Source organism: Manis javanica, chromosome 2 (genome assembly GCF_040802235.1).
Source record: "Manis javanica isolate MJ-LG chromosome 2, MJ_LKY, whole genome shotgun sequence".
NCBI classification, from domain to species: domain Eukaryota; kingdom Metazoa; phylum Chordata; class Mammalia; order Pholidota; family Manidae; genus Manis; species Manis javanica.
In genome coordinates this window covers 224575718-224591088 of record NC_133157.1, presented here as the reverse complement: position 1 = coordinate 224591088, position 15371 = coordinate 224575718, and the positions used below count along the sequence as shown (strand labels likewise).

Sequence of the window (15371 nt, the reverse complement as noted above, 5' to 3'; positions counted from 1 at the left end):
CTGCTAAGATCAGCCGCACATCTGGCTCCGAATGCGGGCTAAACCAGAGCGGAAACTACGGCCAGTTACAGAGGTTCTCGTGTCCCCAAGATCCAAATGAACAAGCTAACTACGAGAAAGCTGTATTTTCCTGATCCTTCGAAAAGTTATCCTCCTTTAGGGGACAGAGGACTGGTGTGGGTTTTAGAACAGCCTGCACCCCATTACGGAGGAAAGTCACTCAGGCGTGTAAGGTAAGCAGCACATGCGAGGTGAGCGCCAAGGAAGCCCGGGTGGCGGCTGCCTCCACAAGCTCCCCCTGCGGGGCACACTCTACCCGGACTGCTGGCCGCTAGGCGCCCTCATGCACAGCACACAGCCTCAGCCAGAATCATGTGCCTCGGACATTCATTTAAAAGCCAGAAGCAAGCAAGGTGCTGCGGCCTTAGGATTTCCAAGTTTAAAAAACCCATGGAAAAGCGTCTGCAGCCACCTAAACCAATTAGCCTCTCGCTTCCTCAGGCCAAAATAATTAATAGGTTGCCACCAAATGCCAAGTGAGACCAAACAAAAATACCAAAGCAGGTTTTTTAACAGATATCAAACACCAATGCGTCACGTGCTAAAATTTCAAAAATCAGAAAAAAAAAGATGATAGTAAAACAGGATTATTTTATATAATATTATATAACAATATTATATAATAATAAAAGAGGCTCTAGCCAGCAATGCCTGTTTTTCACAGCAAGGCAGAGAAGGCAGCACACAGGGAGATCTTACTACGCCCAACGCACCAGGTGCACAGCCTACCTTTTCAGACCCAACAACACACTCACAGGGCGGTATGAGAGAAAAAAAAGGAAAAGAAAAGAAAGGAACAAGCAAAAATTAGAAACACACAAGAAGAAAAACAACTTTGACAGCTACACCACTACGCGCACAGGAGCTGACCGTGGGCGCTCGTGAGGCTAGGGGCCCGGGTGGCCGTGGGGGTGACACACACCCGCCCCGACTGGGCGCGGCCCCGGGCCTCTGGGTCGGACTCAGCCTGATCTGCCACGGGGCCTACCGGTGTGGGCAGAGGGTCAAAGCAAAGCCGACCTACGTCTACTTGCTTCGTTCGAGCTGCAAAATACAAACTCCTTTCCGGTTGGACACTTTGTGTCACACCTACCAGGAGTTACAGGTGAGAGTTCAGCTCCATTCCTGCACCAAATGACTGTTTTTAAAATTCAGAGGCTATGAAGTCGTGAGACCAACAGACTGACCATGATTAGAGGAGAATGCATGTGACTTGAGGTGATGGCATCATTATCTCCCTGAAGTTCAAAAGATGGCTGAGTGTTTGTAGTAGGATCACAGCAGCATGGACCCACCAGGAGGGCAGTTAAATTCACTGCTGCATTTCACAGGGCCTAGAGCCGTGCCTGGCACATGGAGGCTCTCAATAAATGCGTGGTAGTATTATTAGCCACTATGCCAGGCACAGTGACCCAAACCAGTCTCGTTACTCTGCCAAATTGTGAGCAGGTTTCAAAAGGCAAAAACAAGCTGGCATTCTCTGGTGGGTCTGCAGCCTCAAATCCAAGAAGGCAATGACTGAAAAATGTCACCAGTGCCTCATGTGGCAAGGGAGCAGGCTCCGGCTGAGGGGCCAGAGCCAGGTGCCCAGCCCAGGCTGCCTTTGTGGCTTGGCCGCTCCCCCACCAGTCTGTGGGTGAGCGGGGCTGGGCCCCGGTGAGGCCGCGGGCTGCTGAGCAGGGAGCAGAGTGCACGGAGGCAGAGGAGGGGGCCTGGTGCACACCCCTGCTCCACCACTGGGCAGGGGCCCGGGTGCCACGGAGCAAAGGGGAGCACGGGCGTGTAGATCAGAAGGCCACTGTGAGGGCCAAGGGGGCTGTGGTGCCACACACACCTTGCCCTTTCCTTGGGCCACATAAACATGGTTGGTGAGGAGAGGATCATCCCTCCAGACCCCACGTGGCAACCACAGGCAGGCGGACCTGGGCTGCTCTGTGCCGCTCACCGGCAGGGCTGGTCTGTTTTACTTTTTCTCAGTTCTGTACTGTGTTCTCCATGTTAACAACAAGCAGAAAGTCAGTATCTGACCTTCGGTAAATTCAAGAAACACTGAGCTCCTACTTTGCATTGGGCACTCTGCCAGCACGCACAGGATGGCAACCTGTGAAACCATCACCTAAATCGACAGAGCGGGAAGGAGGGACTTGGAGAGCCCACGGCCACAGGCCAGGCAGTGACACAGCTACCCCCACGCTGTCCCTAGCAAAGGGACCGCCTCTTGGCAAACAGTTGCAACCTAAGCTTGCATCTCTTCCCCTCCTGCTGAATGGATGCTGCAAGGAAAATACACAAAAACAGAGCAGAGAGCAGAGGGGGAGCACATGGCACAGGGGAGCTACCTGTGAGCCTGGTGTGAAGCAGGCTGTGCACTTAACCACACAGAAAATGTGAGGACTGCTCTTTTCCTGCTCTGTCCAACCCTCCCTGTGACCCAGGGAACAGAAACCACCTTCATGTGTATAAGGCGCTCTTTAAGAAGCCCCAAGTAGTGTTCCTGACACTCTGAAGCTCATCTTGGCTGACTGAGCCAGGAGTCTGAGTGTGCCTATCGGGCAGGAAGGAGGCGCCCGGCCTGGGGGGCAGGAGCCCAGGCTCACGTCCAGAGCAGCAGGCGCCCAGCCCTGCCGCCTCTCCAGGGTCAGCGTCTCCTCAGTGAATCAAAGGGACGGAGTGAATGAGCTTCCGACTGTGGGCTGGGGCAGCGCTGTCCAATAGGAATAAAATGTGAGTCACATAACTGAAGTTTTCTAGTTGCCACATTTTAAAAGTAAAAAATAAACACTTGAAACTGATTTTAATAATATGTTTTATTTAACCTGATATATGTAAAATATATCATTTTGACATGTAATCAATATAAAAAATATTGATGAGGAATTTTACACGCTTCTTTCCATACTAAGTCTCAGTCTCTGATGCGCATTTTCTTTACAGCACATCTCAGCTCAGACTAGCCACCTCTCCGGTGCTCACGGCCACAAGTGGCTGTGTCTATTGTATTGGACAGCAGCTCCGTGGTCCCCAGGGGTCCTGGCTGAAATGGGGGAGTAAGTGTACACACTGACCCTAAAAAGATTTCCCTTAACCAAAGGCTATCTATTTTCGCAAGTCTGAAAAGCCAATGGCCTGTGCCTTTCTACCCTTTGCTACAATAAAATTCTACCATATGATTATCACTACAGCCCAAGCACAAAGCACGTGAGCCTGTAGATAAACTTACCTACTATCTGTGTCCAGGCCTACAAAGTCCTTTTTCTCAAAGGGGACACAGAGAAGGGGGATCTTATCCCCAGACTTGTCTGTGGCCCTGTCCAGACGCTTGGACTCGAGCACAATGAACAGCGACTCAATGAAGTCCTCGACCCTCTTCTCCACAGTCTCAGAGTCCTCGTAGCTGGGGTAGAAGGCCACGTCGGTGCGCGGCTGCTCGGCGATCTCCCCCCGCAGCCCGAAGACAAAGAGCCGGGAGTCGTAGAGCGTGGAGCCATAGATCTCCTTCTGCATGTGGAACTTCTCAAACGTTTGCGGCCAGTCCTTGGCCGAAAAGCAGTCTGTGACGGTGATGAGGCCCACCACCTTGCGGTGGGTCTGGAAGTCGCCCCATTCGTTGTTCTCAGGCGGGTAGTGGTGCCGGTAGCGGATACAGAGCGCTCGCTGGGAATCCCGCACGCTGACCTGGCTCACCGAGGAAACCCTCTTGTAGACCCGGAAGAAGTTCTCTTCCGAGACGATGCCCACAGGCTGGACCGCCACAAGGAGGGTCTGGTGGTCCTCAGCACACTGCATGTAGTCAGGGACGCTCATTTTGAAGCCTCTGCCTAGAGAGAGGAAAGGAGACTGTGAGGTGCACACTGCTGGCCACGCTGGGACGCACCGATCCTGACGTCTACTTCCTGGAAGGCAGGCTAAGCGCCAAGCAAAGCTGTGGAATACAGTTTGTCTTTACAGTTCTGCATAAAGCTACCAGAGCTTTTACCACAATCCTGTGGCTCGGACTAGGCTCCAAGCTCTCACAGAGAAGGGGTGTCTCTTCCTTTCCATTTCTAACACCTAGCCAGGTACGGATATAAAGTCAGTGCTCAAAAATGTTTTTGAATGAATAAATGGACAATGAATGAACCCGACTCCCTAAGGAGGAAATAATGAAAAGAACCACAGTGGGATCAGAAGATCTGTATTTGAACTCCAGGCTCCCTGAGCACCTAAGCAGGAAAACAATGGAAATGATAAAACTTGCCGTGTAAGGCTACATGTGGATTACCCGAAGCTGTAAAGGTGAAGTACCTGACACACTGCCTGACCTAAAAGGAGGGGTTACACACATCTACTAGCACGCCTTTATGAACTATGCTACTCTGGGAGAGTGTTTATAACCTCTCTGGGCCAATTTCATCAGATACAAAGAGAAAACATTACCTGACTCACCCTACTGTTGGGGAGTTAGGTTAGATAACCTGTACGAAAGCATCTGGCTCACAGGAGGTACCTGGTAACTGCCCCCTGAGAGAGTGAGCAAAGCAGCAGGTGGGTGCTGCCCCTCCCACAGACCAGTTCAACGGGAACAGCGCTGCCTGAAAGTCAGACCATGTATAACACCCCCTGACCAGACGCTGCCCACCTGCGTGACCTGGGCAGGACTGTGCGCTTCTCCGCACTTCAGTTTAATCATGAATAAAAAAGAGAATAACATATACTTCAAAGGGTTATTAGTCAATATTCCTGCTTTGATACTGGACTGTAGTTTTGCAAGATAGTACCATTGGGGGACACTGGGCAAAGGGTACACGGGCTTCCTCAGTATCACTTCTTACACCTGCACGGGAATCTACATTCCATCTCAGAATAAAATGTCTACATTTTTTAAAAGGCTAATGAGACCAAATGAGCTCACTGTATCAGATAAGGAATACACCACACAACCAAGACACCACCTAGCCGGTAAGACACACCAACCATCCCCACTGGGCCACTGGTGTGCTTCAGAGTCTGGGCATGCAGCACTCGGGGCTGGAGGCGGCTGTACCCTGCAGGGACGGAGCTTAGGCTTCAGGCCCCACTTGCAAGGGCCCCTTCCATGACCCTTTATGTAATTTTGTATTTGTACTATTGTTTTCTTGTCCTTAAGTAGGAAATGCAAACTACACAGCCTTCAGGTCACGAGCACCTGACCGCAGAGGCCATGGCAGCACCCTCCCGGCTGAAACAGTGCAATTAAAGGCCATTCCCACATGCCCTCTGCATAATTCTAAGGGCAGGAATGTCATCCTGGGCTGCGAGGAAGAAGGGCAGCAGCGAGGGAGGACGGCATCAGAGGCCACCTACCCCACGAGGGGCTTTAGATTTCAACCCTCACCCTCCACAAACTTCAAACTACACGTGGATAGAGGAGAATGGGCAAGATTGAAAAAAAAAGAACCCAAACCCGTGGCTGCCTCACATACCTGGTTTCTACCCAGGACACTAATGGTTGTATGTATATTATTTCATTTAAACCTTTAAATAATACCACCTCAACTCCACATATGAAGAAACAGAGGCAAAGAAAGGTGCACTGCGTTGGTCAGAGTCACAGTGGGGCCCGGCCGGAGGCGCACTTAACCCCCGGCACGGGCCCTGCACGGGCACCTGGAGGGCGATGCCCCCACCCTCCCACGCCCTCCCAGCACGAACTCTCCGAAGAGCCTTTCCTGCATCGCCTCGGAATGAACCAAAATCATTCACCAAATCAACCTTCAACAAAGAGGTGTGGCACCCCTTCGGGGATGCTCAAAACCCTAAGGGTTGGGGTTGAAGGAGAAAGATTTGGAGTTTTTGTGTTTCTCAAAGGAAGCACGGGTTTAACAGAAACTAAAAAACACTCATCTCCCCTAAACCTTCACCGTACAGAGAAGAAAACAGAGGCCCAGGGCAGAAGAGGAAAGAGCCTTACTGACGAGCACTGCGTCATCACAGCACCACGCAAGCGCCGGGCACGGCACTGCTGAATGGATGAAACATCTGTAAGGCCTAAGAGGAAAAATGCTTTTAAAAAAGAAAGGAAAGAAGGAGAAAACTCCTATAGAGCCCTCTCTCCTCAATACTGAGGCTGCATCAAGTCACTCAGTGTGTGCCTCCAAAATTAAGATGGGCTGTATCGCGGAATCATCATCATTTACAGAAACTGAGAATTTTGAATCGTAATAGAAATTCCAACCATTACTATGGTTTTCCCAATTCACCCGTGTGCGCAGAGGGCACTCTGTGCCAGGCACTACACAAGGCATGGAATTCTCCCAAACACAGATCTTTATTAACACACGCACAAATCACACACAGGCCCATCTGAGAAAAGCCACCTGCAGATAAGACCAAATTAATGAACCTTAAAGCAGACGAGCAGCACACATTGGCAAAAAGGATGCTGCTACCCGTAGCGGTAGGTGGCAGAAAACGCTGGCTGCTGGTAGCACATCCATGCAGTCAGTTCCAGCACTGACCGCCACTCCATGTGGCCATAGTGAGTCACGTAGTTTCACGGAAGTTTAGTTTTCTCTTTTATGAAGGCTACAGTGGAAACCAACGACTTACAAAATCTCATCATTCACATACCCAGCATTTGGTGAGGACTCCCCATGGGCCAGGCTTGGTACAGATGAAAAGATAGGATCCCAGATACATTCATGAGCAGAAGGAGTTAATATCATAAAGAAGTTAATTCTCACCAATCTGATAATACAGATTCAGTGCAATTCTGCAATTCCTACAGACTTTTTATGGAATATAGCGACTTAATTCACAGTGAAGAATAGCCAGGAAACTCCTGAACACCACCACTGGGCAGAGGCATGTGTCCACCAGACAGCAAGACCAAATATAACTGCTAACGGGACACAGGGTTTCTCTGGGGGAGATGAACTCTTCTGAGATTGAATGTGGTGATGGCTGTCCAGCTCTGTGAATGCAATAAAACCAGTAAATTGTATACTTAAATGGGTAAACTGTGTGATGTATGAACTGTATTTCTACAAATCTGTGGGGATTAAAGAAAGAACAAATAAAAAGCTACAGTAGGCACAGTATTGGCACAGGATAAGGAGAAAAACAGGATGTAATCAAGCCCAGAACCAGGCCCAGTAATAGTAACGTGAGATACAGCAGACGTGCCACTGCAGAGCAGTGGGAGAGGACAGGCTCTCCCATGAATGACAGCGGGACGATGGGCCATCCATCAGTGAGAAAAGATGCATAACCCAATCAGAATATAGGCAAAATGCTCAAAAAGACATCTTTGAAGAGGAAACTCAAATAGCCAGGCCATGGAAAGAAAGATGCCCCACCTCAGTACCACAGTGACAGACCGTTTCACAACCAAAAGACTGCAAAAAAAAAAAAATGTACTGTGGTAAAATATAGTAACAGTAAATTTACCATTTTTAATTATATAGTACTGTGGCATTAAATACATTCACACTATTGCACAACCATCTCCAGAACTTTTTCATCTTCCCCAACTGAAATTCTGTACCCATTAGACAATTCTGTCCCCTCACCCACTGTCCCCAGCCTCCGGCCACCACCGCTCACCGCTGTGGATCTAACAGCTCTGGGTCCCATACTTAAGCAGGAAGATACACCAGGTGTCCTACGGGGAATGGCTTATTTCACTTATTAGAATGATTTCAAGGTCCATCCCTGTTGTAGCATGTGTCAGGATTTCCTTTTTTATGCTGAATAATATTCCATTTTATGTATAGACCACATTTTGCTCACTCCTACATCAAAGGTTATTTGGGTTTTTTCTAGCTTTGGACTACTGTGAATAATGGATTATAAACATGCGTATGCAGACAAAACACTCTAAGTATGAAAAACACCAAGTATTGGCAAAGACGTAGACCAAAGCAGCCCTCCTCCGTGACAGGGGGCCTGCAGATTGGTACCTCCGAGGCCCCGCGGTTTCCCCCCTAGAGGAGCTCTGGCGTGCGGATGGCAGGGGGCATGAACGGAACCTCAAAGAAGCAAGAACTAGAGACGACAGAGATGACCACCATCAGGAAAATGGATAAATAAACTCGGGTCTTTTAACGCAAAGGGTTACTACGAAAAGTGAGAATGAGTGCCCAGGAGCCACTCTGCAGGAATGGTGAGGCATCCCCAAAACGCAAAGGGCAAGTGGAGCAAGTTGCGGAGCAATACAAGCAGCATGATGCCATTTAAATAAAGTCCAAAAATGGGCGACATGAAGCGATACAGTGCTCACACATACAGTGAAACTGTAAAGAAAAAATAAACTGGGATAGTAATTTGAGAGACAAACAGCAGACTTCAGAAGTAGTGGTTACGTTCTGTTTCTTAAGGACGGCAGGTACGGGGTGTTTGCTTTGCCATTCTTTAAAATGTACTCAAACATTGCATACATTTTTGATGGATTATGAATTCAAAAATTTTTCAAGACTTAAAAAAAGAGGGTCCGATGTCAAGGACCTTACAGTCTAGTTTTCAGCAGATAGCTTGCTTTAGAGCCTAGCTTCAGCCTCTCCTCCACCAATACATTGCGTAGCTGCTCCTGCTCAGCCCTTCCTACGTGAGCAGAAAAGTCAATGCACAAAAAGGCAAGTGTGTTACCGGGGCAGACCAGTCTGAACACAGGTAGACAACCGGCCTCAAATACAGGTCTGAGCACAGGAGGTGTTCGATTTCTCTAGTCTGAAGTAAAATGAGAAAAATAAGTATGTATGAGCTTTTCACAAAACTGAAGTAAATTTAAGTGCTTTATAAGTACTAATGTTTATTGTCATTTATTTTTAGGTCATGACCTTCCTTGCTTTTGCGCATTAAAACACTCTTGCTTTTACAAAGTGCCGAGGAGAGTAGATGGTGGTTATTTTTCCATTGTCCTGCCTGGGCAAAAATTAAAATTGACAACCCTGTAATTGATCCTTAAGTTTTTTTTGGAATTTACCAATCTATGGTGTCTAAACAACTAAGTCACCCTGAACCAAATGACCCCTCTGGGCCCCTTCCAGTTCTAACCAGGCACCAAAAAGCCTACCAGAAATCAAATCCACATCACAGCTCCACAGACCTTACAACCTCAAGCAACAGTTTTCCCAGAAGCAGCTCAGTATCAGCAAACTGCTTGTTCACTTTTGCCCCAAATTCAGATGATACATCTAACACACAAGGAAATCTGTCTCATACAAGGTGGGAAAAGGAATTGCACTAGGCTCTTTACAACTTACACGTTCAGACTTCACAAGTCCTAAGAAATCACCATTATTATCTTCCATCTTACAGGTGAGGAGCCCCAGGCCCAGCCACCTGCTCTTAATCTGTAAGTGACAAACTGAACCCAGGCTCCAGAGTCCATGCTTTCCCACTGGTTTCTTCAAGGGAGAATGTGATGAGATAAGACCTGGCACTGTTTCAGTTTTGGTGTCTGAGGCTAATCTAATACAAATATTAAAACATCAAAAATACATTTCTTCGACTTAGTAGTTCCTCAAAAAGTTAACATAGAGCTTCCATATAAACAGCATTTCTACTCCTAAGGACATGCCAAAGAGATTTGAAAAATGTCCATGCAAAAACGTAGACGAATGTTCATAGCACTCTGTTATTCATAATAGATAAAAAGGGAACACATGAACGGCCGTCAACTGATGAATGGATAAAGAAAAGGTGGTGTGCCCAACAACAGAATATTACTCAGCCATAAACAAAACACTGACATTACTACAACAGGGATGAACCTTGAAAATGTAATGCCAAGTGAACGAAGCCAGTCACAAAAGGCCGTACATTGTATGATTCCACATTTTTTAAATGCCCAACAGGCAAATCTATGGAAACAGAAAGTAAATCGGTGGCTGCCATGCACCTGCCGCGGGTAGAATGAGTGCCCACCAGTGAGCACGGAGTTCCTTTCTGGGGGCGATGACAATGCTCCCTAATGGTGACGGCTGCACAGCTGTTAACTGACTAAAACCGCTTAACTGTGCACTTCAAATGGGGGCATTTTGTGGGTCATGAACGATATCTCAAAGTCACTTCTAAAAATATTTGACAACTACTTTTCCCTCTATACTACTAGTCTGCCACACGATTTAATAAAAAACAAAACCTGGGTCTGCCAACATCATGTCTCTAGAGCTGTTGTTTCATGTTAATAAATACTAGCTGGGCTGGCCTAGGAAGTGGCTGTAACTATTTTTTAAAATAGACAGTCACTGGTTTAAGAGGGGTGGGGGTGGAGGATGTCAGCGCCACGCCCTCAGCTCATTTTGAACTAAACCGAACCTTGCTTTCAACATTTTAATCCCTCGCCATAAAAATATGTGCAATCGACAAGCACCCCATCCTAACACGAGCAAACTCTAGGTTAAAGGCATTTGCGGTGCGAGGGTGGCTAGAGGCGGGTCGCCACGGGCAGAAGACGGAGGGCGGGCGCGGCGCGGACCTGCCCCGGGAGGCGGCGTCCCGGCGCCTGGGATCCCGGGCGGGCTGGGAGGGGAGCGGAGGGAGGCCCGGGACGTGGGCCGCGGGCGCGGCGCGCGAGCCCGAGGGGGCGGACCCGCGGGCCGAAGGCCGGACGGACGGCCGCGGCGCTCTGCGGGGAGCAGGACGAGCCGCGGGCGGCAGGTGCGGCCGCGGCCGGTACAGGGGTGCCCGGGGCGCCGGCAGGCGTGGCGGGGCGACCCCTCCGCGGGCACAGCGGACCCGCGCCCTCGCCCGCGGACACACAGCCCTGCCTCCCGCAGTCGGCCGACCCCCTGCCCGGCAGCCCCCACCCCGCACTTACGGAGCCGACGGCCTGGCGGGCGGCGGGGCCCAGCTGCCTGCGGCCGCTCCCCCGGCACCGAGCGGGAGTTTCCGACCGGCGGCCCAACCGGCGCCGCTCCTGCGCATGCGCGGGACCGGGGCCAAGCCGGCGATCCGCTCCGGGCTTTAGGAGACTCGCGAGGGAGAAGCGGGAGTGGGGGCGGGCGAGAAGGAGAAGGGCGGGGGGAGGGAGGAGGGGCGAGGGGGAGGGGAGGGAGGAGGGGGAGGGGAGGGGGAGGGGGAGGGAGGGAGGCGGAGCGAGGGGAGGGAGGAGGGGCGAGGGAGAGGGGAGGGGAGGGGGAGGAGAGGAGGAGGGGGAGGGGAGGGGAGGGGGAGGGAGGGAGGCGGAGCGAGGGGAGGGAGGAGGGGCGAGGGAGAGGGGAGGGGCGAGGGGGAGGGGAGGGGGAGGGAGGGGAGGGGGGAGGGGAGGGGAGGGAGGAGGGGCGAGGGGAGGGCGAGGGGAGGGAGGAGGGGCGAGGGGAGGGCGAGGGGAGGGAGGAGGGGCGAGGGGGGAGGAGGCCCGCCGGGGACCGCGGGGCGCGCTGCGAAGTAGCCGCCCGGAGCCCTAGCTGGGGCGCGGTCCCCACCCTCGTGGACTGCCGCACCCGCGACTCTGAGGGCCCAGCGCCGCACCCACACCATGGGCTTGGAACCGGCCCCGGGCTGTGGGACAGCTGTCCTTAGTCCAGGGCCAGGGCGCCCAGCTTGCCAGCAGGGGGAAGAAGCCACATAGGATTTCAACCCCGATCTGGTACAAACAAATAAATAAAAAGGAATTCACATACATACCTCGGAACAAAGAGCATATTTGGAAAGATACCCAGGACTTGTTAGTGGCACCTCCAGAGAGGGCTGAGAGAACAGAGTACCCTCTTGTGTATTTTTGTGTTCTTTTGGAGGGCTTCACCATACGCAAAATGAAAACCTTTTTCAATTAAAAAATGTTATGAAAAAAGGTAATGGAGAACAAGAGTAGTGCTCTCAGCAAATACAGCAGGCTCGGAAAAACGGAGCTATCACTTTTAAGCCAGCAAGCATTTATTGATTCTCTGCTATGTGCCCAAGTGCTATTTTATGGCATATTTTATTACTCATACTTTTTTATAAAATAATAATATGCTTTCCCTCATCCCTGCCCAGGGTAAGTGGGAAACCAACTGAGTTTTTATTGAATTGTTTTCCAAGGAAAAGGAATGAGTTATAAACAGACCACATCTTCAGGGCAAAACAGAGTGGATCTCTAGCGTGCCAGACAGCCACGAAGGGATTGCAATAGAGATGTCCAGAGCTGAGGGACAGCGCCTCCGGGACACTACAAAAAGCTCAAGGTGGCTGCTCCACGGTATTGAGAGTGCAGGGTCACAGTTACAAAGCAGAAAATGTACATTAAAAGGAGGTCTCTTTATGGAGGTCTCTTTGCCAGAAATAGAGCCCCATGCTTAGCTCACAGTCTTCACAGATCCGTGCAAGGTAGCTATTCCTAGTGCTGAGGTCCAGAAAGGACACACCACTTGGCTGGGGACCCACAAGTGGCTGGGGCTATTTAGGGATTTAAATCCAGGGCTATCCAACTCTATGATCCTTCTCTGTCCTTACTCTCTCTATAAATGGATAAGACAAGTCATTTGGAAAGCTGGCAAAAGAAAATACAGCTATTTTTGTAGAGTGTTTCTCTGTTTACAGTGGACTCATATTATTTAATTGTCCCAGCAAATCTGTTGAGGAGGAAAGGAGACTATTAGGCATTTTCACCAACGGAGAAAACTAAGGCTCACAGTTTGTTAAGGGCTTTACACTGACATACATTTACATTTACATTGCATTGACAGCCCCACAGTCATCAAATGGGGGTGGTCCAGACCAGTCCCAGGGCTGTCCTGCTCCTGTGTGCTCCTTTCATAGATTGAACATTTCTTGAGCATCTAAATAATCAGGCCCAACCTCACACCCACACCAGATCCCCGTATAAAAGTCCTAACAGGTGGAAAGTTTAATGATACACAGCCTTATTAAAAAGTTCTCCAGTAAAATGACACAGAATCTGCTTTCCTGAAACATCCAGTCACAGGGTCTCGAGGATGGATCCTCCAAGAGGCTACATGGGGTCGAGACCTGTCACTGAAATGCGAATCAAAAGTAGAGGTCGGAGCACCCACTTCATCACTGACTCTATAATCTCAGTCTTCATTTACAAAATGTGGATAATCTACATCGTAGGGCTTTTATCAGGATTAATTTTTTTAAATCAAGTATGAGAAAGCACTGAGACCGAATGGGACAGATGGAAGTTCTGGTTCAATTCTGTTATGTGCTACTTGTACAACTTGAGGTTAGGGTGATTATATATCCTGATTTGCCCGGGACAATCCCAACGTATGGCTGTTGTCCCAGCTAAAAGGGTTCCAGCTGGGTTATAGGATCACCCCACTTTGGGCAAAACCCATCACCTCTCAGGATTTCTGACTCCCTAACATCCTTACAAAGATTTCCTCACTCCTTTCCATGTTGTAGGGCTTTGCTCTACGGAACAGTCCACTCAGATACCCGTCCATAATGCCATGTCTCACAGGGGCTTTTTAGTTCCCAAGAGGGACGAGATTCATTTATTTAACTACATATATTAGGTACCAGTAAGAACCAAACACTTGAGCAGGTTTTTCTCATCTACTCCCTCAAAATAATACACTCATGGTAGATACCATTTACCTGGCAGGTAATGTGCAATGTGCTTGGCACAAATTTCTTATACAATCCTCACTATAACCTTATAAAGTAGGTTGTTCTAATTTAAGGGGACTGACTACACAGTAACACGCCCTTTTTCTCTGCCCCAGTGTAGAACTGAGATATAAAACAAAGGAATCAGATAATGGATATTTACAAGTCAGTTTTATTACCAATATGTTGGTTGGACAGTGTGCTTTAGATCTAGAGCCAAAATTTTGGTTTTGATTTACTGAACTCTTCATCTCAGGATTATTCGGACTCGAGTCTCAGCCAGCACTGGACAACCAGACGCCTCCTTGAATGGCCCAAAGTCATACAAGCTAATGAGGACAAAGCTGGGATTCAACCGCAAGGTAAGCGCCAAAGCTCATTTTAAACCTCACAACCCCTCCGCAAATAACCATGATCTCCTTTCAGAGGCGAATGTAAAGTAATTGGGAGGCTAGCCGGGATTCCAGTCAGGCGCTTCAGTGTTCAACTGCTGCTTTCAGAAATGGGGAGCCTTCAGGGAAAGTCCTTGAAATAAGATAGACTGTGTGACACCCACCTCCCTTTGCAAGAACCATTTCACATCGGATTGGTGCGGAGAAGGGAGGCGACAAGGTTGCAAAGGAAGGAAGGTTGCAGAATCAGCCAAACTGTGCCTCCTGCAGTCCGGCTCAACTCTGCCTCCCCAGCGCCTAGCACAAACTCCGACCCAAGGTTTCAACGAAAGCCGAGTCAATCAATCCGTTCCAAGAATGAATGAATGAAATCCAGAGCCGGTCACAGGGGTCCCAGCAGCACCGCGAGCGGGGCCTCTACGCAGCCACTCAGCGCGCGTGCGCGCGCGCCCGCCCTCCCCGTTCCCTCCGGCTGCGCGCAAATCCCGGAGCTCTGGATGCCCGAGACCGCCTCGGCGGGAGTGCGCATGCTCGAGAACTGGCTGGGGCCGGGCTTCTGGTTCCCGCGGCGTCCGGGTGGGGGAAGTGGAGGGGACAGGTTTGAAGCGATTGGCTGGGGACGCAGAAGCCAAGCTTCCCGTCTCCCCCAGCCGGGTCTTACCGTAGAACCAAAGGCCCGTTATGACTAATCCCATCCCCGCTACATAACCCCAACTAGACGAAGGGAGACGGTCCCGGTCGGACCCTCAGGCCGAGGAGCGGCCGGAAGTGACGCAGGGCGCCCGCGGAAGGATTGAGGCCCCGCGCCTGTTGCCCTGGAAACCGAGCCCCCGGCCTCCTCCCGTGCGTCAGGGGCCTGGGGTCCCGGCGCCGGGACTCGGCGTCGGGCCGGTGGGACCGCAGGACCTGCCTCGTGTGTGCGCCTTTATTCAGCCCAGAAATACGTGTCGGAGGCGGGCGGTGCGCCGCGCTGCGCTCACCGACTCGGGGGACGGTCGTGGTCCGCGCAGATCTCCCCTCCAGCCCTTGGGATTCCTCCCCACCTGCTCGCCTCCATTTCCGAGCCCAGCTCCCGGCCTCAAAGCAAACCCCCTGCCCTTCTCCCGTTTCCCCCGAGCCGTGCCCGGGCGTGCTTCCTGGGCTTCGCTCTCACTCGCTGAGCCCAGAACAGTGCCCGCCTCGCGGGTTCCCGCTCCTTGCATCTTCCCGGGCGGCGCTTGTCCGTGTTGACGTGTGGGGTGACTGGAGGTGTTCTTTTATTCCGTATTTCCTCATTTCTTTTTCTTCAAAAAGCATACATAATAGTGCTATCATAATGGAAAATAAATGAGTCTTAATAAGACCAGTTCTTTTTCCTCAAGAGCTTATTTTAGGGAACACTTTTTGGGGGGTTAACTTTTT

The 15371-nt window shown here is 50.4% G+C and overlaps 1 protein-coding gene and 1 long non-coding RNA gene across 10 annotated transcripts in view; one reads left to right on the top strand and one right to left on the bottom strand.

The window, feature by feature from the left end:
• The window catches only part of TRAPPC9 (trafficking protein particle complex subunit 9), a 588199-nt gene that overhangs the window by 549463 nt on the left and 23365 nt on the right, over positions 1–15371 (bottom strand). For 6 of the 7 annotated variants that reach the window (XM_073230280.1, XM_073230285.1, XM_073230286.1 and 3 more), the window contains one exon: positions 3281–3878. In XM_073230280.1, coding sequence (XP_073086381.1) covers positions 3281–3878 — 598 coding nt within the window. Of the gene's footprint in view, positions 1–3280; positions 3879–10840; positions 10997–15371 lie in introns of those variants that run through there. The other variant, XM_073230283.1, reaches the window with a different exon arrangement.
• LOC140848061 (uncharacterized) lies at positions 10510–14237 on the top strand. Of its 3 annotated transcripts, none has more exons than XR_012128617.1 (3): positions 10531–10680; positions 12046–12202; positions 13835–14237. It is a non-coding gene; the product is annotated as an uncharacterized lncRNA (long non-coding RNA). The 3 variants fall into 3 exon arrangements; XR_012128618.1 differs by having other exon boundaries at positions 10538–10680; positions 12046–12188; XR_012128616.1 differs by lacking the exon at positions 12046–12202 and having other exon boundaries at positions 10510–10680.